This window comes from Vicugna pacos, chromosome 21 (genome assembly GCF_048564905.1).
Source record: "Vicugna pacos chromosome 21, VicPac4, whole genome shotgun sequence".
Classification (NCBI taxonomy): Eukaryota; Metazoa; Chordata; class Mammalia; order Artiodactyla; family Camelidae; genus Vicugna; species Vicugna pacos.
In genome coordinates, this window is record NC_133007.1 from 26,539,391 (window position 1) to 26,559,294 (window position 19,904).

The 19,904-nt window shown below is 52.7% G+C and overlaps 3 protein-coding genes across 7 annotated transcripts; all 3 read left to right on the plus strand.

Annotated features, from left to right (window-relative positions):
* Window positions 1–216: 216 nt before the first annotated feature.
* Window positions 217–7,357, plus strand: S100A13 (S100 calcium binding protein A13). 3 transcript variants are annotated; one of them, XM_006214725.4, is made up of 3 exons: window positions 217–360; window positions 1,307–1,500; window positions 7,132–7,357. In XM_006214725.4, the coding sequence occupies exons 2-3, from the start codon at window positions 1,348–1,350 to the stop codon at window positions 7,273–7,275; spliced, it is 297 nt and encodes a 98-aa protein (XP_006214787.1). In that variant the 5' UTR covers window positions 217–360; window positions 1,307–1,347; the 3' UTR covers window positions 7,276–7,357. The 3 variants fall into 3 exon arrangements, with proteins under 3 accessions (XP_006214787.1, XP_072802003.1, XP_015103781.1); XM_072945902.1 differs by lacking the exon at window positions 217–360 and adding an exon at window positions 367–508; XM_015248295.3 differs by lacking the exon at window positions 217–360 and adding an exon at window positions 833–1,149.
* A 2,280-nt stretch (window positions 7,358–9,637) lies between these two features.
* Window positions 9,638–11,794, plus strand: S100A14 (S100 calcium binding protein A14). The gene is made up of 4 exons (XM_006214726.4): window positions 9,638–9,685; window positions 10,080–10,187; window positions 10,628–10,774; window positions 10,997–11,794. Exons 2-4 carry the CDS (start codon window positions 10,158–10,160, stop codon window positions 11,132–11,134), a joined length of 315 nt encoding a protein of 104 aa, XP_006214788.1. The 5' UTR covers window positions 9,638–9,685; window positions 10,080–10,157; the 3' UTR covers window positions 11,135–11,794.
* A 1,076-nt stretch (window positions 11,795–12,870) lies between these two features.
* On the plus strand, window positions 12,871–18,951 carry S100A16 (S100 calcium binding protein A16). Of its 3 annotated transcripts, none has more exons than XM_031689003.2 (3): window positions 12,871–13,072; window positions 17,732–17,911; window positions 18,222–18,951. In XM_031689003.2, the coding sequence occupies exons 2-3, from the start codon at window positions 17,759–17,761 to the stop codon at window positions 18,378–18,380; spliced, it is 312 nt and encodes a 103-aa protein (XP_031544863.1). In that variant the 5' UTR covers window positions 12,871–13,072; window positions 17,732–17,758; the 3' UTR covers window positions 18,381–18,951. The 3 variants fall into 3 exon arrangements, with proteins under 3 accessions (XP_031544863.1, XP_015103785.1, XP_006214789.1); XM_015248299.3 differs by having other exon boundaries at window positions 12,874–13,059; XM_006214727.4 differs by lacking the exon at window positions 12,871–13,072 and adding an exon at window positions 16,868–17,016.
* Window positions 18,952–19,904: the final 953 nt, after the last annotated feature.

The following is a 19,904-nucleotide window of genomic DNA, read 5'->3' on the forward strand; positions in this document are numbered from 1 at the left end:
TGATTAGAGGAGGAGGGTGTGGTGGGACTGCAGGCTCCCTGTATTGGAAAGGATGGGACCCCAGGATACCTGCTGACTGGAATCTGACCAGGCAGCCCCAGGCAGGTCCTCCCCTCACCAAGTGGAGGCTGCATGGGCTGGGGCGGCTGGCGGGGGCGGGCAGGGTTTCTGGCCCGATTGCTGGAGGTGGGGGCGGGGGCGGGGGTGTGTGTGGAGGCGTGAATGGGCGGTCTCCTCTTCAGAATCCACGACGGAAACTTGACACCTCCGGGCTTGGGAGGGGCTCTTTCCTCCCTCCCGGAACGCATATAAACCTCAGCCCTAGGGCTTCTGCTCGCTGCTCCCCATCTCCCTGCCCCGGTGAGTCGCATCCCCTAACCCTGGAGAAAGCCTCGGGAGCCTCTTCTCCGCCCTGGGCTCCCAGGTCCCTCCCCTAGGAGCCGGCTCAGATGGGGACTCAGGAAATGGCTTTGGGAGGTCCAGCAACAGTCTTTGCCGAGAGGAGGGGGTACGTGGTTGAAGGGAGGACGAGTGGGCAAGTCCCCTTCCCCCAGCCTTGTCCCCCACCCCGCCCAAGGGCTGCGAGTGCCGGCATCGAGCCCTTCCTGGGCGCGGGCAGCCAGGGGAGCCCCATCTAGGACCCCCGTCGCGGGGAGACAGGCGCGGGAAGGGCCGTGGGGTCCTGGGCTCTGCACTCCGCCCGGCTGTCGCCGAGGGAAGGGGGGGTGGGGCCAAGAGGCCGGGTCTGGCCAGACGGAGCCAGCCCTGACCACAGCTGGGCATTTGCCAGACCCTGGGCTTCTCTGCTGGGAAGAGCAGCCAGTGTGTGTGTGGGCGGGCGCAGCGCAGGCGGGTGGAGACCCAGGTCCTTGCACAAACAAGCTTTGGAGACAAACGACCTCATGACCCTTTGAGGCCGGCAAAACTCGAGAAAGGGCCCTTGGGTCTGGACCCCACAGAAGGTCCAGCAGACTGAGAGGACTTCAAGGAAGGATCCCAGACTGAAAGCCTCCTCCCAGACAGGGGGCTCTCCAGACTGAGGGGCCATCATGCAGGGGTCCCCGAGACTTCGAAAGGATCCCCAGACTGTGAGACTTAAAGAGGAAGGGGTTTCCGGAAGTGAACGTTCCTTCCCTCACCTACACTGAGGTACCTGGTTCACTGCCCCAAGCTCCATCCCTGCATCCCTGTTCCTTCCGTGCTTCCCCATGAGGTCTGCTCCAGGTAGAGGCCCTAGGTGGACACACCAGGGCAGGGGCGCTCTGGTCTCTCCTGACTCTCCCTTTCTCTCCTTCCCCTCCTGCAGGTTAGCCCCGTGAGGACACCAGCTCTAGCCCCAGGGTCATAATGGCAGCTGAGCCACTGACCGAGCTGGAGGCGGCCATCGAGACAGTGGTCACCACCTTCTTCACCTTTGCAGGGCGGGAGGGCCGGAAGGGCAGCCTCAGCATCGATGAGTTCAAGGAGCTGGTCACTCAGCAGTTGCCTCACCTGCTCAAGGTGAGTGGAATCTCTGGGCCTGAGATCTTGGGAGCCAGTGGCTGTGGGACGCTGTGTATGTGAGGTGACATTGCTCAGCATGATAAGGCTCAGCACAAGGTGTCGTGGGGGAGGGTGTGGGGACTGCATGTGTGTAAATGGTTCTGGATGTTCTTACCTGGTGTGTGTGCGCGTAACTCCGTGCCAGCGTGCCTGTGAGTGCACGTGTGTTCCTGGGCTTTGCTCTTCCATCACGTGATGCTGGTTGGATTCTTGTTGTGTCTGCTCTGTGCCTCTCTGGTCTCATTTACCCAACACAGGGCTGGACCCAGAGCTGGTTTCCAGAAGATTCATAGACCATCAGAGCTAGAAGGAAGCCAAGAGAAAACACAGTCCTGATTCCTCACTTCATGTATATAGTAACTGGGGCTTAGCTATGGGAGAGGATTTATCAAAAATAATTCTATGAGTCTGATCCTTGGAGTCATAGGATCTCAGTGTAGGAGGGACCCGTAAGTGGCCTGTGATTACTCCTCATCCCTTCTGGGAGTGCCCTCAATAATGCAACTGACAGGATCCTTCCTTCTCTCCTACTCACAGGCTGGAGTAGGGATTCACGTTTCATCTGCTCTGGGTTGGCACATCACCCCAGGCTGTTAACAGTTTCTCTTACATCCTTTCTGAAAATTCACAGGCACATAAAAGTGTGTGAATATGGATTTTTAAAAAAAAACACAAACAGTTCTGAAATTCATAGTCTATCATCTTCAGTATCTCCTACACCCTTAAGACTTTCCCCTTCCTCCTTTCACAGGAAACTTCAGGCTCTCCCCTAAAAATGCAACATTCCCTATAGTCTTGTTAAATAGTGAGTGTTTTCTTCTCCCAAATCCAACTCCCTCTGGGCTTGGAGATGCAGGTAGTGACCTCTTTGCTCTTCTTGCTGCTTCCAGATCTTAGTTTCTTCCTGTTCCTAAGATGCCCAGCTCCTTGAAGCTCCTATGTACCCCCCCTCCACCGTTCTTACTGCATTCCTTCCCGCCCTTCAGCTCTGGCTGACTGATTTCCTTCTCATCACTGCTGCCGCCGTTACCTTCAGTATCCACATGGACAACTCATCCAGCATCCAGGCCTCTCAACTTCTTGAACTCCTCACTTTCAAAGATTCTATCTTCCTGCTGCATCCCCCCCGACCCCCGTTCATTCTTCAGATCTTATTACCAATGCACCACCTCCAGAATCTCAATTCCAGGCCCCTCTTTCTCTGTCTACCATCTCCTGTTATCCCAGTTCTATTCCTCTGTTTCGTTCCTCCTCCCCACCATTTCCTGACACCACTGGGACCTTCAGTCTCTTGACCCTATCACTTTTTCGCCTTCCATCACCTTCCCTCATGACCTCATTTCCCTTCTTACTCAGCTGGGTTCTAAGGTTCATCATTATAATCATACCCTTAACTCCCTTGATTCTCTTTCTCTCTGTCCTCTCTCTGGGTTGGGCAAAATCCCAACTCAGGTTAAATGCAACATTTCACCTCCATTAACTTGCTGGTGAAACTCACCATTCTGCGTCTGCACCCGACAGCTGAATCTGGCCGGAGACGAGCACACTACCATGTTGACTTGTCTCATGTTAAATCTATAAGCCCAAAGCCCAACGGGACCCTTAGCAATGCCTGGCTGTTCAACTACGTTTCCCTAGTGGGTTCATTGACCATCTTTCGGATGGTTATTTCACAGTTTTCCCTTTCTCCTTGAACTCCAGTGCCTCTTTCCACATTCGCTTTCTTAATGAGAAAATTTCTCATGAATTAAATAAGAACAATCAGGAAACTTCTATGTGCTCCCTCCCCCCAATCAGCCAACCCATCAGCACATTCCCTGCCTTCTTTTCTGTTACTGTGAATGATCCGTCTCTGCTCCTAAGGCCAGCCCCTCCACTGGTGCCTTAACTCCCATCCCTACTCATCCACTTAAAGATGCTACTGTTTCCATTTTTACCCTTCTTTCTTTTGTCACATTTACCCTCTCTACTCGGTTGTTCTGATCAGTTTACAAACACGCTTTTTCAAGCCAAATATCTCCCAGCTTAAAAGAAAACTTCCCTTGACTTTGTAACTCCCTCCGGCTATGCCTTATATCTCTGCTCCCCTTTGTAGCAAAACTCCTCAAAAGCAGTGAGAGTTACTTATACTTACTGTCTCCACTTTTCCTCCCCTGGTTCAGAATGCTCATTCCTCAGCTATCTCCTAGGCTTATTCCTCATTTGACTCAGATTTCTGCTTATATGGCAAATCCTCAGCATGAGCTTCCTTCACCCCTGAGTACAGAAGTCACCTCCTTGTGCTCTGTTCCTTTGCCCTGGGATATTTTCTTTCAGAACACTTCCATCACAGCTTAGCCTCCTTTACATAATTATATGTCACTAAGAAGTAACATATAATTGCTTTTCTTTCCATGTAGGAGACAAGTCTTTTTCCATGAAGGAAAGGAACCTGCTCACTGTTTTACCTGCAGCACTTAGAGTAGTGTCTGACTCCTAGTAGGTGCTCAATAAAGTATGGAGGGTATCAGGGAGATAGAAGAAAAGTTGAAAAAAATAAAATTGTTGAGTGAGTGAATGAATAAATGCATCTTACCTACTGTTCTACAAATAGCTTTTTAAAAATGTAACAATGCATATAGGCTATTTTCCCATTATAAAAAAAATGATGCACTGTATTCTAATATGTAACTCACCACAAATTTATGTAGCTAATCCTCTATTGAGGAATATTTCTCTTCTGTCCACTTTTCTGCTTTTGCAAACATTGTTATTTATATATCTTTACATACTTGGAGGAAAATATTTATAGGGCAAATGCCTGGCAGTACAAATATTAGGTCAAAAGGTAGGTTGTTCTTAATTTTTACAGATATTATCAATTTGCCTCCCAACAAGATTGTGCTAATTTTCATGGCCACCAAGAGTGCATGCGACTGCCTGTTTCCCCCGTCCTTGCATGAGTTTTTGCCAGTCTACTATGTGGAAATCTTGTTCTGATTTACACTTCTTTAATACTGAGTGAAATAGAACATTAAAAAATATTTTTGATAATCATGCATATTGCTTTTTCTGTTGAACTGTTTGAGTTTTTTCTTTTCATATTAATTTATTATGGCTCTTTATAGAATAAAGAAATTAGCCTTTGTCTGTTATGTGTGTTGCGAATATTTCCCCCCAATTTGCCCTTTGTCCTTTGACTTTGTTTTTGGTAGTTTTGGCCATACAGAATATAAGGAATTTTTATGTACTCAGATCTGTCAAACCTTTTCTGAATGGCTTCTGTGTTTTATGCCATGCTTAGAAAGGTCTCCCCCAATTTAACACATTAAAAAACTCCCAGACTTTATTTTATTATTAAAATTTTCTCACTGATGTGACACATTATTTATTTAATTCTTCTGTGTATTTTGGGTCTCTTTGTTCTGTTTCATTTATCTGTTTATTATTTATTTAAAAGCAGCCTCATTTAATTACTGTAGCTTTATAATATACTTTGATAACCTGTATGGTTGGTTCTCCCTCATTATTCTTGTTTTTCAGGTTTGTGAATTCCACATGTTTATTATTCAAGAAGAATTTTAGAAACATTTAATCATATTAAAAAACATATTAATCATAAATTTAATCATATCAAAAAATCACATTAAAATCATATTAAAAATTAAATCATAAAAAACATATTAATCATATTAAAAAATCATAATCCAGCAGATATTTTAGTTGGGATCATATCAAATGTTATTTTAGGGAAAATTGATTTTTTCACACTAGTAAGTCTTTCTCTCTAAAAATAAGTCGGCTATTCTACATTCATGCTTTCTTTCATATCCTTCAGTTCACATTTCTTCACAAAAGCTTGATTGATTTCTACATTTATTCCTGAGTTCTTAGTTTTTTTTATTACTTAAATAGGATCTTTCATATAGTATGTTTGAAGTGGTAGTAGTTTTTGTGTATTAATATTGTCACCATATCGTCTAATAGTTTTGGGGGAAGAAATACAGAATAGTGGGTAAGAGTATAAGCTCTGAGCAACAATCTAGGTTCAGATGCAAGGTCTAGCTTGTCATCCCTAGTTAGGCATTTAATCTTTCTGAACCTTAATTTCTCATCTGTGAAATGGACTCATAATAATACCTTTCTTATTGGATTGGTCTTGCGTTCATTCAATCAATATTTATTGAGCACCTACTGTGTCCTGTCCTGTTGCTGTCCTAGGCTTTGTGCCATAGTGGTGACCAAGCCTCTGCCACATGCCAGACACTCTCCCGGGCATTGGGATTATGGTGGTAAACAAGATGGACAAGGTCCATGTGCTCATGGAGCCTTTCATTCTAGCAGATTATGAAGATTAAATGATGTAAAGCCTGTCATGTGTTCAGCATAACTCTTGGAATGGTCAGCACTATTAAGTGTTTACCCTTGTTGACATGTTAGCCGTTATCACTCCTTTGTTTTTTTCTAGGTATGCAGTTTATAATTGCTAATATAGTAAGAGGTGAACTTGATTTTTCTTTACTAACACTTATGCCTTTTATTTCTTCCTTTTGACTAACTTATGTTATCCCCTCCCTCCCAGCATAGTGTTAACGGGTCACTTTTGCCTTCCACTGTCAATGCTTATGGTATTTTATAATTAAGCATGATTGTGGCTTTAAAAAAAAGCCTTATTCAGCATTTCTATGAAGTAGTTTCGTGCCACCTTTAGATTTGGCAAGTCTTCTCTGCTTCATCCAGATGTTTATTCAAATGTCGAGCGCCACACTCTGCCTGAGGCACCCTTGTCTGGTTGGACATCGATCCACTGTTCAGCAGTCAACTTTTTGGTTGTGGTTGCTTATTTGGCAATACATCCTTTGATCATGATGGTCCAGCTTAGAATATCCTTTGGTTTTTGTTTTGTCTTGTTTTCTGACAGGGAGGTAATTAGGTTTATTTATTTAATGGAAGTACTGGGGATTGAACCCAGGACCTTGTGCATGCTAAGTATAGCACTCTACCTGCTGAGCTATACCCTCCCCTCTAGAATATCCTTTGATTTCTGAGGTCTGCCAAGAGACACTTTGTCAAGGGCCCCTTAGAAAACCAGATACCGCGTGTCCTTGCCATTCCCCCAATCTACCAGGCTAGTGACCCAACTGGAAAAGTGAGAAGACAGTAGGGTTATGCAAATGGGCAGCCAAGTGCTGTGAACTTCTCCAGCTTTCTGTGAAGGAGGAGGCTCTGAGGGTGGTGAGAGTGGGTTGCTCCATGCCTGCAAGGGCTCCTTGGGCGCAGTGGTATGCTGCAGCCCGCTGTACCTGCAGGTGAGGACCCATTGTGTGCATCGCTTCCCTGCTCTGCACTCAGTGACATCATGTTTGTGGTTCATAATCCTCCATGGTGGGAGTTTTTAGACCACAGCCAACACTGTAACCAGGTTCCCTACCTCCGTCTTCTGCTTCCCCTTGGAGTTGGGCACCTTGGCAGCACTGTCTTGGGGCTGGAGCTTCGTCCTGAAGGTGCGGGGCAGGTCCTGAAGGTAATGGTGATTGGCAATTCTCCCCTCTCTCCGTGTCTCAAGAGCCCTCATTTCTAACCCGACTCTTGCCTGTGTTGTCTCCTTAGGATGTGGGCTCCTTAGATGAGAAGATGAAGAGCTTGGATGTGAATCAGGACTCAGAGCTCAAGTTCAATGAATACTGGAGACTGATTGGGGAGCTGGCCAAGGAGCTCAGGAAGGAGAAGGTCCTGGAGATCCGGAAGAAGTAAAGCGGGCTGGCCGGGATGAAGGCGGGCATGGCAGGTCTCTGCGGAACCCTACTCTCCCCCAAATAAAGTTTCCTCCTTGAAATACACGTTTCTTACTCACTGCTCCCCGCACCCACACACCAATTTCTTCTCTTGAGACCAGGGGTGGGAAAGCTCTATTCTGACCTGAGGGTGATTCCAAAAATTATGAGCCCCTTGAGGACCAGGAATGGTATTCATCTTTGAATATTCTGCATCAGGTCTTGTCCAGGGTAGGTGCTCAATAAATAAGTGGTTGATGAATGAATATATGAAAGGTAGAGATGGATCTCTGGGGCAGGCAAGGTGACTCATATCCCACCCGGTTCTGAGGGGCTTGATCTTGGCTCCCACTATTTTTATTCTGGGGGTTTTTGTCATTGGTTGGTAATGACAGTGATGAACATGAGTTGGCTTGCCCTGTGCCAGGTGCAGTGCTGAACATTTCTTGCATTCTCTTAGTTAATTCTCACAGCCCTTTGAGGCAGGTACTATTTTTAAGTCCTGTATTAAAGATGAGAAAACAGATTTTAGAGAGGTTAAGTCACAAAGACAAGAATAGTTAGAACTGGGCTGAAATTCCAGAGCCTCCGTGATGGACCTGGATCCTCTCTGGATGGGTGCTTGGGGACTGGACCCTCCTCCCCTCTCTCCCTCCGTAGCCAGGGGGAAGCAGATGTATGCTTACAGGGTTCCGGGTGGAGGACTGTAGGGTGAGGGTGGCGGCGGCGCTGCAGGAAGCAGAACTTTGGGGCGCCCTTGGCGCTGCTCTCCCCGTCCTTCTTGGCTTGAGGGGCATGTGGTTTGCATTGCCTGCCGCCAGAGGGAGCAGGGGCGGGGCGGCCCAGCGGGCGCTGCCTTCCAGGGACTGTCACTGCCTGTCAGGTGTCCATCTGAGGCAGCTGTTAATCCAGAGGAACATTTAGGCTGGGAAAAGCTCCTCATCACACACCATTAAAGGGCAGATTGAGAACTTCCATCTTAGTGCCCCCAGACTGAGAGACCTCAGAGGGCCCTCCAGGCTGGGACTCTGAGGGCCCATTTGGCTGACACATTCCAAAGAGGCTCCCCCACATGAGAGACCCTAGAAAGGACCCCCAGACTGACACCTTGAGGGACTTCAGGCTCAGGCACTTTCGGAGAAACCCTCAGATTGAGACACCCTCAGAAGAACTCAGATTAAGATACTTTGGGAAGGGCCCCTTCATTAGACACTTACAGACACCTGGATGGCGGCCAGAAGTACAGAGGAGCCCCAGTAGGAGACCCGGGGAGGGGCCCTGGGAGGTATGCTCTGATCTCAGAGTTTAGGAGAGGAGCCCAGAAACTTTGGCTCTGGGCACCGCCCCATCCTTGCCCTGACCCACACAGACTCCCCTGCCCTTCTCCTTTCCTCCTCCTCAGGTGGGGTGGGCCACCAGGTTAGGCTGAGTCTGGACCGGCTCCCTGGGGTGTCATTCCGGGTACTGGATTTTGTGTGTGTGTGTGTGTGTGTGTGTGTGTGTGTGAGGGGGTTGCTGTTCAGGCCCTGGGTTGGGGAAGGCATGGGATTCTGAGGGAAGGAGGGAGGGGCAGGCAGCCCAACCAGTCTGGAGAGGTTGTCAGCTGCCACACAACCCGCTTGGGGCTTGCAAGTGTGCATGCTGGCTGAGGGGCCGAGTGAAGTCAGGACATCACTCAATCTGTCCCCCTCTACCAGGCTGCCCTCCTCTGGCTCCTTCCCCCTGACCTGAGTCCTCATTCATCTCTCTGCCCTCAGGACTAGGGAAGGCTGGGATGTGGGATCTGGGCAGCCTTGAGTGTCACTATCCAAATTGGCCCTGAGGGAGTGGGGAGGAGGAATGCGTGTATGAGTGTGTGTGTGTGTGACACATTAAAGTACCTTAGAGGGCACTGGGGACTTCTTTCAGCCCACATGTCCCTCACCTCCCCCTAGACCACAAAACCTGCCTTGACCAGCCTCTGCTTCTCCTTCTTTCCTCATTACTGACTCAGAGCCCCTCAGAGCCCCCTACCTCCCTACCCTATGATTCCTCCAGGCCTTTCCTCCCAGGCTGTATGTCACAGTGTTCAAGTCCTCCCTCTGTTCCTCCCCCCGTAGCTTCCTCTCCCCATCTTCCCTCCACTCTTCTCGCTGGTCTGGGGCCAGGGGGATCCCAGGCCCAGCCCTCCAAGGGTTCCTCCATAGGGCAGGGGTAGGGGAGGGCTCTCGGAGCTGTGACCAGTGGAGGGTGGGGCCCACAGAGCTGGCTCACCGGCCTAGGCAGCTGCAATAGCAGGGGTGGCTCATGGGGTGAGGCCCAGCCCCCTGCCTCCCCTCCCTTCCCCCAGGTATAAGAGCTGAGCTCAAGCGAGCTGGTTCCTCCAGTCCAGTGTCAGCAGCTGCCAGCAGGTAAGGAGAGCCAGGGCTTGTCACCCAAACGGGCTGCTCCCAGTGCAGAGGGCACGCGGAGCCTGTCCCACCTTAGTCTGCCAGGGGAGGGGCTGGGGGACCAGGTCCTGGAGGTTGGGGTGTGTGTGTGTTTGGACAGGACTGAGGGTTGGGGTGTGGGTTGGAAGAGATGGGAGGAATGAAGCTAAGTGAGGCCCAAGGAATTCCCTCTAAACAGGTTGGCCTGAGGGCTGTGACCTTAGCTCCTGGAGCCTGGACAGGGACAGGGCTTGTGTGGAGTTGGCTCTGAGCCCCTGGGTGAAGCACAAAATATCTGGGGTGCAGCCAAAGGGGATAGTTGAGAAAGAAATGCTGAGTTCTCCCCTCACGCCAGCCTCCCCTCTCCTCTGAGCAGATCATGAGCCATCAGCTTCTCTGGGACAGGCCGTAGGACGACAAAACCCTCACCACAGGACCAAGTGCACCAAGTACCATGGGACAGTGTCGGTCAGCCAATGCGGAGGTGGGTCCATTCATTCCTGGCCTCTCTGTTCCCACCCTCCTCTCCTTCACCCTGAGGGTCTGTGTCCCCCCTTGACTTCTGCCCCCTAACCCAGGCCTTGCCCTGCACTCCTGACCCTGCCGGTGAGACCCGAAGCCCCTCTCTGGTGCCCACACAGGCTGATGTAGATGGGCCCTCCCTGGAGGAGGATGCCTGGGCCACGTGCTGGGACCTGCCCTGCCTGCGTGCTGGCGGGTGGTGGGGAGGAAGCCTTGCCCAACCTGGCTCAGGGCAGAGGACAGCGGGGGCAAGGGGGCTGGATGCTGGGTTCTGGAGTGGGCGGGGGCCCACGTGCCTGCCAGCTGTCTTCGGCCCTGTTGGCTCTGCCGGTCTCCTGAGGAAACAGGGTGTCATAGGGTGGGTGGAGCCTCCCTGACATGGGCGATGTCCCTTGCCCTCAGGATGCCCAGGAATTCAGTGACGTGGAGAGGGCCATTGAGACCCTCATCAAGAACTTCCATCAGTATTCGGTGGAGGGTGGGAAGGAGACGCTGACCCCCTCCGAGCTACGGGACCTGGTCACCCAGCAGCTGCCCCACCTCATGCCGGTACTGAAGGAGTGGGCCCCACCCCAGGCAGTACCCTGACTTCCCAAGCAAGTGCTCCAAGACCCCGCCCACGCTGCCTGGGCCCCTGGCACTGGCAACCCCCAGCCCTACCCCTTGTCAGTGCCAGGTAGGCTCAGGTCCTGCTCCCTGCTCCTGGGCAGGCTTGGGTGGGAAGGCTGGAAGGTCCTCCTGCCTGAGCTGTGGTGTCTTTCCTTCTCTCAGAGCAACTGTGGGCTGGAAGAGAAAATCGCCAACTTGGGCAGCTGTAATGACTCTAAACTGGAGTTCGGGAGTTTCTGGGAGCTGATTGGAGAAGCAGCCAAGAGTGTGAAGCTGGAGAACCCTGTCCGGGGGAGTTGAAAAGCTTCCCCTGGAATTGGAGGGGGATACTGGGGAAAGGGGACTTTAGAGCCTATGGGCTTGGAAATAAAACTCCTCCCCACCCCCCTACACTATTCCCCAGCCCCACCTGCCTCACCTCTGCAAGGTTCAGGTCCATAATGGCCCTGCCAGGGGCCTCTATGCATTTCATCCCTGGGAGCTCCCAGGAGCTAATGGGTCCAGTAGTGCCCTGTCAGAGGAAGGCTCGGGGGGCGAGTTGGGGCCAGGGATGGATGTGGAGGGATGCTGGAGGGTTGAGGATGGTGTAAGGGCCTGATCATTTGGTGATGGGGGAAGGGCAGTGAGGAGCTGGGCTACGTGAAGTAATCTGAAGGGGGTGGGAATAAGGCTGGATATTTGTTACGAAAAAGGGTCTCTAAGAACCTACCCCTCCTAATCTCTTCCCCAACCCAAACTGTAGCTGTCTGTCCAGTGCTACCCCTCCCTGCCTCTTCTTCTGCCCCAGCCTGCTCCCAGGACTTGTCCCTGGGCTGGGGAGGGGAAAAGAGAGAGAGCAGGGTGGGGGAGAGGCTGAGGAGGGTGACTTTGGGAGCGAGAGAACCAGCTGGGTGCTTGGGCATTTAAAAAATGATGATTGTTTTGTATCATTTGATTAATAAAAAAATGGAAAAAGTGAAAGATGTTGTCTTGATTGGACACCCTCCCAGGGTCCATGGGTGAAGAGATGTTGGGGTGAATGGCAGTCACTGGGTGGTGTGGGCTGTGCAGGGCTGCCATGGTTGGCAGTGGAAGTGAAGGGGGGATTCACTTTCCCCCATGGATTTGGGTTGAGGATGGCATCAGGCCTAAAAGGTGGGAGACCTGTCCTCTCTGAGGGACAGGCTTCTCTTTGCCAGTGACCTGGCCCTCTGACAGGAGAGGAGAGCATGGAAAAGGATGTGAACCTGTGCCCAGAGGGTATAGCTCAGTGGTAGAGCATGTGCTTAACATGCACTAGGTTGTGGGTTCAATCCCCATTACCTCCATTAAAAAAAAAAAAAAGGGATGTGAACTCAGTTGTGCTGGAGCCTGGCTGACTAGTAGCTTGGGAACTGTAAGACTGAGAAACAGACTGACTGGTTTGAATCTCTGCACTCACTATCTTTGGAACTTTGGACATGCTCTCAGAGTGTCAGATTACTCACCTGGAAAGTGGGGATATTCATAGTCCTTCCCTCGCAGCATTGTTAGGAGGATAATACAGTGACACATCATGTAAAGGATGGGTCTCCTCTGGTTTCAGCTGTTGCCTCTGGGATGTCAAACTGGCCAGTTCCCTTGGGTATCTTGGAGAAAGGGTGGAGGGGTGTTTCCAGAGGAATCCGCTGCTGCATAGGAGAGGTCCTAGGAATGGGTCAACTGGAAGTGGAAGACAAAGACACTCTGGTCCTTTCTGACTTGAGCCCATAGAAATCAGGCATTACACCTGAAATCCCAACAGCAAGGAAGTTTCTGCGGCCAGCCAGCCAGGCATGGAAAGCTAACTGAACTTGTCTGTTAGGGGCCCCTGAAACTGGGCTCCCAGTGACCCAGGTGAGAAGGGCAGGTGACAGTCCTTCCCTTTCTTTCTCGAAGCTGTAAATTCTGCTCGGGCCTGGTGGGGCTGGGAGGGTGGGGTTAGGGGAGTGCCAGCTTCCACCACTCCCTCTGGGGTGGGAGCCAAGGAGTGTTAAAAAAAGGTGTGTATCCCTTTAACAAGGGCCCAGCCCCGGGGCCAAGACGAGAGGGAGCTCAGTCACTACCTTCCCACCGAGCCAGCTCAGCCAGGCAGGGCCGGGAGGGAGTGGGACAGATTCTGGGAGTGCAGTGGGGAGGAGCCCTGGCGGGGCTGAGTGTGGAGCTGCTTCAGCTCCAGAGCCCAGGCCCCAGAGCCCTGCGGGAGAGGAGGTGGATCCAGAAGGCAGGTGAGCACCCCAGGTCCGTCCTGGGAGACATGGGCCTGCCAGAGGGGCCCTGCTGGCCTGGGAGGCCTGGAGAAGGGGCAGTGAAGGGGGCCTGAGCAGGGGGGCCTGCTAGAGACTGGGCAGGAAGGTTTCGTTAATTGTTAACTTTCCCAAAAGGCCAGTTGGGGAATGGAGAATTCTGGTGAGGGGGTCAGCGGGAGAGGCCTTCGGTGGAGTGGAGGCGGTGGCAAGATCCCCTCCCTGGCCCAGCAGCTGACTGGGCTCCTCTCCAGGGGCTGGGCCACCAGGCAGAGTGTTCAGAGTGTTTGGTAGCTTTTGCCCACAGCTGCTTTTCCCCAACAAGAAAAGTTTCCCCAACAGAAAAAGGGCAGATTTTCCCCAACAGAAAAAGATGTATGTTGGAGGGGGTCGGGGAGCGGTCAGACCTTGGACGCAGGTCTCACTGGGCTCTGGGGGCTGTATCCTGGGAGAGGTGATGGGGTCCCGGAGGAGCCAGGGAGGGTCCCAGGGAGCCTGAGAGCCCGAGGACAGGAGGCAGGCACCTCATGACTCGGGCAGGTCCCCAAGGCTGGCCCCACTGTGCTCTGGGAGCTGTTCTGTGTGTGGGAGGGACGATGGGACCCAGGAAGAACCTGGGTGAGGCCCCCTGGAGCCTGAGCTCCAGGAGAAGGGTCTGGAAAGCGGGCAGCATCTCCTCCACCTCGGGACCCAGGCAGGTCCTGGCTTGACTTGCTTTGCTTGGGGGAGCCACCTGCACCCTAGAGCTCTCCCCTGCCTGGCCCTGTCCAGGTGGGTGGGGGTGAGGGCAGCGGTGCTGGGAGAGGGCACACTAGGGTGCTGGGAGTGGGGCTCCCTTTCCCCATCTGCTAGGAAAGAGCTCTCTGGGCTTTGGTGGGGCCAGGGGCAGCAGAGTGTGTGTGTGCACCTAACTTCGGAGGAACAGGCTTCTTCTTCCAGTGAGATCCTCCGAAAACAAGAGTGTTTGGAGGGTAGATGGTTCACCCAAGCAGAAGGAATCAGAAATGGCAGGATTCCTTGCTCATTGTGTACGTAAGTGTAAACGTGAGTTAGATGCAGTGAGTCCTGTGAGGGTGGGGAGGGCAAGACTGGGACACGTGGGTGAGATGCTAGCCCTGGAACTGGGGAAAGAGCATGAGAAGAGGGAACAGAGAATGGAGCTGCAGAGGCTGGAGAGATTAATTTGAAACAGCCTTGCAAACAGAGTAAAGCTTCACCAGCCCAGTGGAGATGGCACCTTCCCTGTGTGCTACAGGCAGTTGGGGCAAGTGAGTGAATTAAGAAGGAAATGAATGAGTGAATGAATGAGAATGAATAATTGAGTCCATGAATGAGTGAATAAACAAGTGAATGGTGGATAAATGAGTGAACAAATTCGAGGTAGATGGAAGGGACACAGAGAACAGCACAATTAGGCTTCAGAGTGGTCTAGGCTCCTGAGGGGAGGTGACTAGGAGTGATAGGAATGCAGGGACATTCCCAACACTTGGGAACAATTTAACACTCAAGGAGTGTGTGTGGAGATGGGAAGAGAAGGTGAATTTTAGAGAGTGTGGTGGATGTTCAGGGCTCCACGTTGAAGGGGACTGGGGAGTTGAAGAGGCAGGGTGAATGGGCGAAGCTAGGAGGGGTGGGGCCCAGAACCTGGGGGTGGGAGGGCGGGGCTGGAGTGGCTGAGACCCAGGGGCATGGTGTCAGGGCAATTTGGGCTTTTGGAGAAGTCAGCAAGCTGGGCTGAGGTGGGCGGGGTGGGGGTGGGTCCTCTTGGTTGCTCAATGATGAATCAGCCATGGAGAAGACAGTGAGAGCACTTGGGGAGGGTTGGGGGCCCCACTGTCCTCTGCAGGGCAAGTCCCTCCATTGCCATTTTGGGAAGTCTACAATGTACCATCCATCTCCCCGCTAACTCTCAGCCCAGGATCTACCTGTGGCGAAGTGAATGCAGGCGTTACCTCCTGCCCTGCCCTTCCCAGGGAGGGACCAATGGGACAGCCAGCTACCTCCCCTTCCCACAACCCCATGCCTGGGGACCCTCCGGCCCGGTTGGTGGGAAGACTGGGCAGGCTGGAGGAGCAGGTGACCTTGGCATGGGTGTGGTGGCAGAGCCCCCAGGGGAGGGAAGGGGAAAGAGGGTAATGACACCTGACTCCCCCCCCAATACCCTTCCTTCAGAAAAAGCTTCAGAAAAGCATTTGTCCAGATTGTTATCTCCAGAGTTGTCTATTTGACTAGAAGAAGGTGGTGTGGGGATGATTGGGAGGCCTGGGAGCCGAAGCCCAGCTCTCTGGGGTGACTGCGTACCTGACAGCAGGTGCTGAGATGGCTCCTGCAAGCTCACCTGTGTCTTGCCAGGTAGAGGCTGAGGCCTGGGCTCAAGAAAGGGCAGGAGTAGGCTCCCCTGGTCAGAGGAACAAGACTCCGAGAGGGAAGATGGTGGGAGGGGAGTGGGTGGCCAGTAGGGAGAGGGGCAGAGGCACACTACTGCTTAAAATCCGTCTCTTTCCTTTCCCTGACTTCCCCACGGACTCCTCACTTAGGGTAAGAGGTCTGGGCTGGGTAAGGTGCTGGGGTTCTTTGAACTTCCTCCCCACTCCCAAGGCTGGTTGGAAATAGGCTTGACACCATCCTTGCTGAAAAGGGTGTAGCTTTCGGAATCCCCAGGAACGCTGGTCACAGACCTAGGCCACTCCCCACCCAAGGGCAGCAGGGCAGACAGCTCACAGATTGAAACATTTTTGTCTTCATTTGCGAACGCTAGACCATTTGTGCAGAAGTCTTACAAGGGTATAAACATTGAACCACACAGTTACACACAATAGATAAAAAGTATTGGAAAAAGAAATACGGTTTCCTACGGTCCTGGTTCCACACTTCATTCTTCTGGCAACAGACCAGAGTGATCAGGTGGATGTGGCAGGAGAGAGAAGGGGAGGATTCCTGATCAGAGTTGCTCTAACCTGACCCCTTTCCCTCTCAACTCTCTTTCCTTCCTGCATCCTGATTTTGTCCTTCTGGGTCTCACTCTTCCTCCAGAAAAAGCGTCATAAAAGAAAACTCTTAGAAGGATGATGCAGGGCCCTGGATACCTTGTAGCAGGGCCGAAGGAGGTGGAATATTTATAGAACACCTACCTAGAGCAGGGCATTGCTCCAGGCAACGTGGCCGAGGGGAGATGCGGAGATTAAACGCAGGGAGGTGGTATATCCAGGATTTTAAAAAACCCTCCCCAAATCTCCGAGTCCTACTGTTTGGTTCAGAAAACACAATGGCTGCATGTAAGAAACGCTCCCCTTGCTTCAGGGAATGTCTGATGACCGGGGAGACAAGACCCAGGGAAAGACTGCAGCCACACCAGCGAGTGGGCCCCGCCAACGCTGCCTGAGTCTGTGGGAGTAGGGGAGGAGGGCGCTGAGGGCCAGGGTCAGGGCAGGCTTCCCCGGGAGGCGTGGTTTGGGCAGGCCTCAGCCAGGTGGAGAGGGCAGGGCAGTGGGCACCGGAGGAGGGGCGGATGGCCAAGGGGGGATTAGAAAGCAGGTGGCAGGGCAGGCGCAGTGGTGGGGCCCAGTGAAGCCCACCTTCCTCCCTTCCAAATCGAACCGTGGGATGCCCAGGACCAGATGGTGGCTGTGTCCGTCCACCTTCTCTTGCCAGGACCCAGTGGGCAAGGCGCTGCGTCTCATTCCTGGGCTTGAGGGTGGGAGGGGAGGCTCATTTGCCAGGGTTCACTTGGGGGGGCTCTGGGCATGGGCGGTGACTCACAGAGTAGATCCGCCTGCTCCCCTCACATCCTGTTATTCAGTGGGCTGTATCCGCTTGGAATGTGAGTGCCTTTTGTCCTGGGGCGAAGGGGTGACGTGTATAGCCTCTGGCTGGCTGCGGAGGAGGCTCCATCTCCAGCTGTCTCCAGCTGGGGCAGAGCCGGGCCTGGCTCCTCCTTAGGTAACGAGGTGGGGGGCCCTTGGATCCTACTGTATATTTTGGGGTGGGTATGAGGGATGATAGGCTGGCGGGCAGTGGCTGGGGGCCAGACTTGATGGATTGCCCTTTCCCAGAGAAGGGCATTCATGGCCTGAGACCCTGGATGCACTGTCCTGGAGCCTGGCTGAAGGGACTGGGTACAGCCTAGTCCCGCCTCCTGTTTTGTTGCCTGGGGCCGGGGTCTCAGCCAACACTGGGTTGGGGAAACAGTGGCTCCTGCCCCTCCCCAGCCCTGGAGGCCCATCCTAGCAGTTTCTAGCCGTGCTTGTCTCCCGTGTTTGTCTCCCGCGGCAGGGACCCTGGATGGGCCAGGTTTGGAGACGGCGGAGGAATGGGTGCTTGCCCTCCTCCCCTTCCCATGGGAGCCTCTATTCTCTCTGGAGCTGTGACAAGCCCAGTGCCTGGGGCTGGGGAAGGGCCTGGAAAACCTGCTGAGGCGGTTGAGCTGGGGAGCACCTGGGTGAGAGGAGACACATAGCTCTCATTCCAGGCCCACCCCCGCGCCCACCCTGGGTCCACTTTTCCCTTCCCCTCCCTTCTCTCAAGGACCAACCAGCCTGGGGAGCTGGGCGGTGGGGGCGGGGTGGGGCACGCAGGAGGACAAGGGCAGGGAGACCAGAGGGGCTGTGGCCTGCAGGGCCTCTTCTCATCTCCCCTCTGTCGCGGTGGCACCCAGGCCCCCTTGGAGGAGTGAGGCAGTGAGATGGCGGACAGCTACACGGAGCTGGAGAAGGCGGTCGTCGTCCTGGTGGAGAACTTCTACAAATACGTGTCCAAATACAGCCTGGTTAAGAACAAGATCAGCAAGAGCAGCTTCCGGAAGATGCTTCAGAAAGAGCTCAACCACATGCTGACGGTGGGGCCCCCTACCTGAGGGCTTGGCCTTCTCGCCCTCTCCTTCCCCAGCTCCGGAAGCCCTTGTCCTCTCTGGGTGTCCTTCCCCACCACTGCCTCTGTCCTTTCAGAGTTATCCCCCCAAACCAGGGTCTCAACTCCACCCAGGCCTCTGTTCTCAGGTGCCCAGGAAGGAGCCGCTGAGGGCTCTGTTCCCTTTTCCCCAAGGGCAGCAGCTGCCCAGCTGGACCCTGGACTCTGCCTAGGGTCCTGCAGGGGGAGCTCTGCGGAGCTGCCACCCTCAGCCCTGCTGACCCCTGATTCCTCCCCAGGACACGGGGAACCGAAAGGCTGCTGACAAGCTCATCCAGAACCTGGATGCCAATCACGACGGGCGCATCAGCTTTGATGAGTACTGGACCTTGATAGGCGGCATCACCAGCCCCATCGCCAACCTCATCCGCCAGCAGGAGCAGCTGAGCAGCAGCTAGAGGACCCGCCCCCTGTCCCTACCCCCAGTGCTCTTCCCAGGCTTCCTCCTCAGCCTCTTCTGCCCGCCCAGGCCCCCGTCCTCTCTTCTCCCTTCAGACCTTCTCCTGACCCTTGCTGATTAGGGAAGGGGGGGATGTCAGCGCCCCTTTGTGATTGTCTCAGTCTGGGGTGCCTCCCTGGGGCCCCTCTGTGAGATCTCAATGCTGTTTGGGGACCCAAGAGTTTCCCCACCTGTTCAGTCTATCTACCTTTCCAACGTCTGATGTTCCTACTTGATACCGGGTGTCTCCTGACCTTTAGAGGGCAGCTTGCTGCTTCAGGTCTCCCTGCACCGGGCAGCACCAGCAGAGACCTCTCTCCCCTTTCCCTCAGCCCCTCTGCTGGGTGGAGGAAACTTCCAGGGACTGCTTTCCAGCTGCCTTTGGGTCTGGAAACAGCAAAGCAAGATTGAGCCCCCTTCCTCCTGCTCAGCTGTGGAAATGGGCAATAAAGGCTGGATTTGAAGTTTGTGTCTCCCTCACCCAGTCCCTTTGTAATATTCATTAAAAACTTTCCACTCCTTGGAACCTCCTTATGCCTTGGTGATATTTGCCCTGGGCCCCGAGGCAAGGGGGAATCTCACCAAGAAACTCCAAGGCATAGCAAGAAGCAGAACTCAGCTTCCAGCAAGTGCTGTCAGCCCTGAGCCAGCAGCTCCTCCCCTCCTCTATGAAAGGCCAAAGGCCACCTGTCACCACCTCTGGGCCCTCACAGCCCAAACTCAACTCATATTCAGTTTCCAGGCTCACAGTTTTTCCCATTTGGTCCTCACTGCAATTACATGAGAGAGGGGCCATGACCCTCAGTCTTGAGTCATGAATAGTGTGAGATAATGAATTCTCAGCAACAGATTATTCTAATACATAGAAGTTTGTGGGATAAGAAAGTAAAAGCACAAAGGAAGAGGTGTGGGAGGCCAGGGTTGGAATTCGTAGCTGTTGGAGAGGACAATGCCAGCTTCTCTGTTTCTCCCCTGCTCTTGCATCAAGGGAGTCCCTGCCATGGAAAGACAGCACATGCCACCAAGGGGAGGCAAAGAAGCAGGGCAGGAAATCCAGGCTGCAGGGCTGGGTCGGTGGTTTTCAACCTGGGGCAGTGTACTCCAATGTTTAAGAGTTATCAAAAGATTATAGGCATAGACAGTTTTCATTGGAATCCATTTGAGATCCTTAACCTTCTAAAAGTAACCTACTTCTGAATGGGCTTGCAGTCAAGGTAGCACGCTGGTCTTTCCCATCCCTCCTTCACAATAAATATGGAAGGAATAGCCTTTACCTGTCCTGGGGATCACAATGCCACCTTGACTGAAATATGAAGAAGAATATTTTTGTGATTATATATCACATAATATTTGTGATATATATATATATCATTTATATATATATATATAATATACATCATATATATATTTGTGATAAAAACACACACAACATCAATTTACCTTCTTAACAAATTTTAAATGCACATTACAGTACTGTTAACTA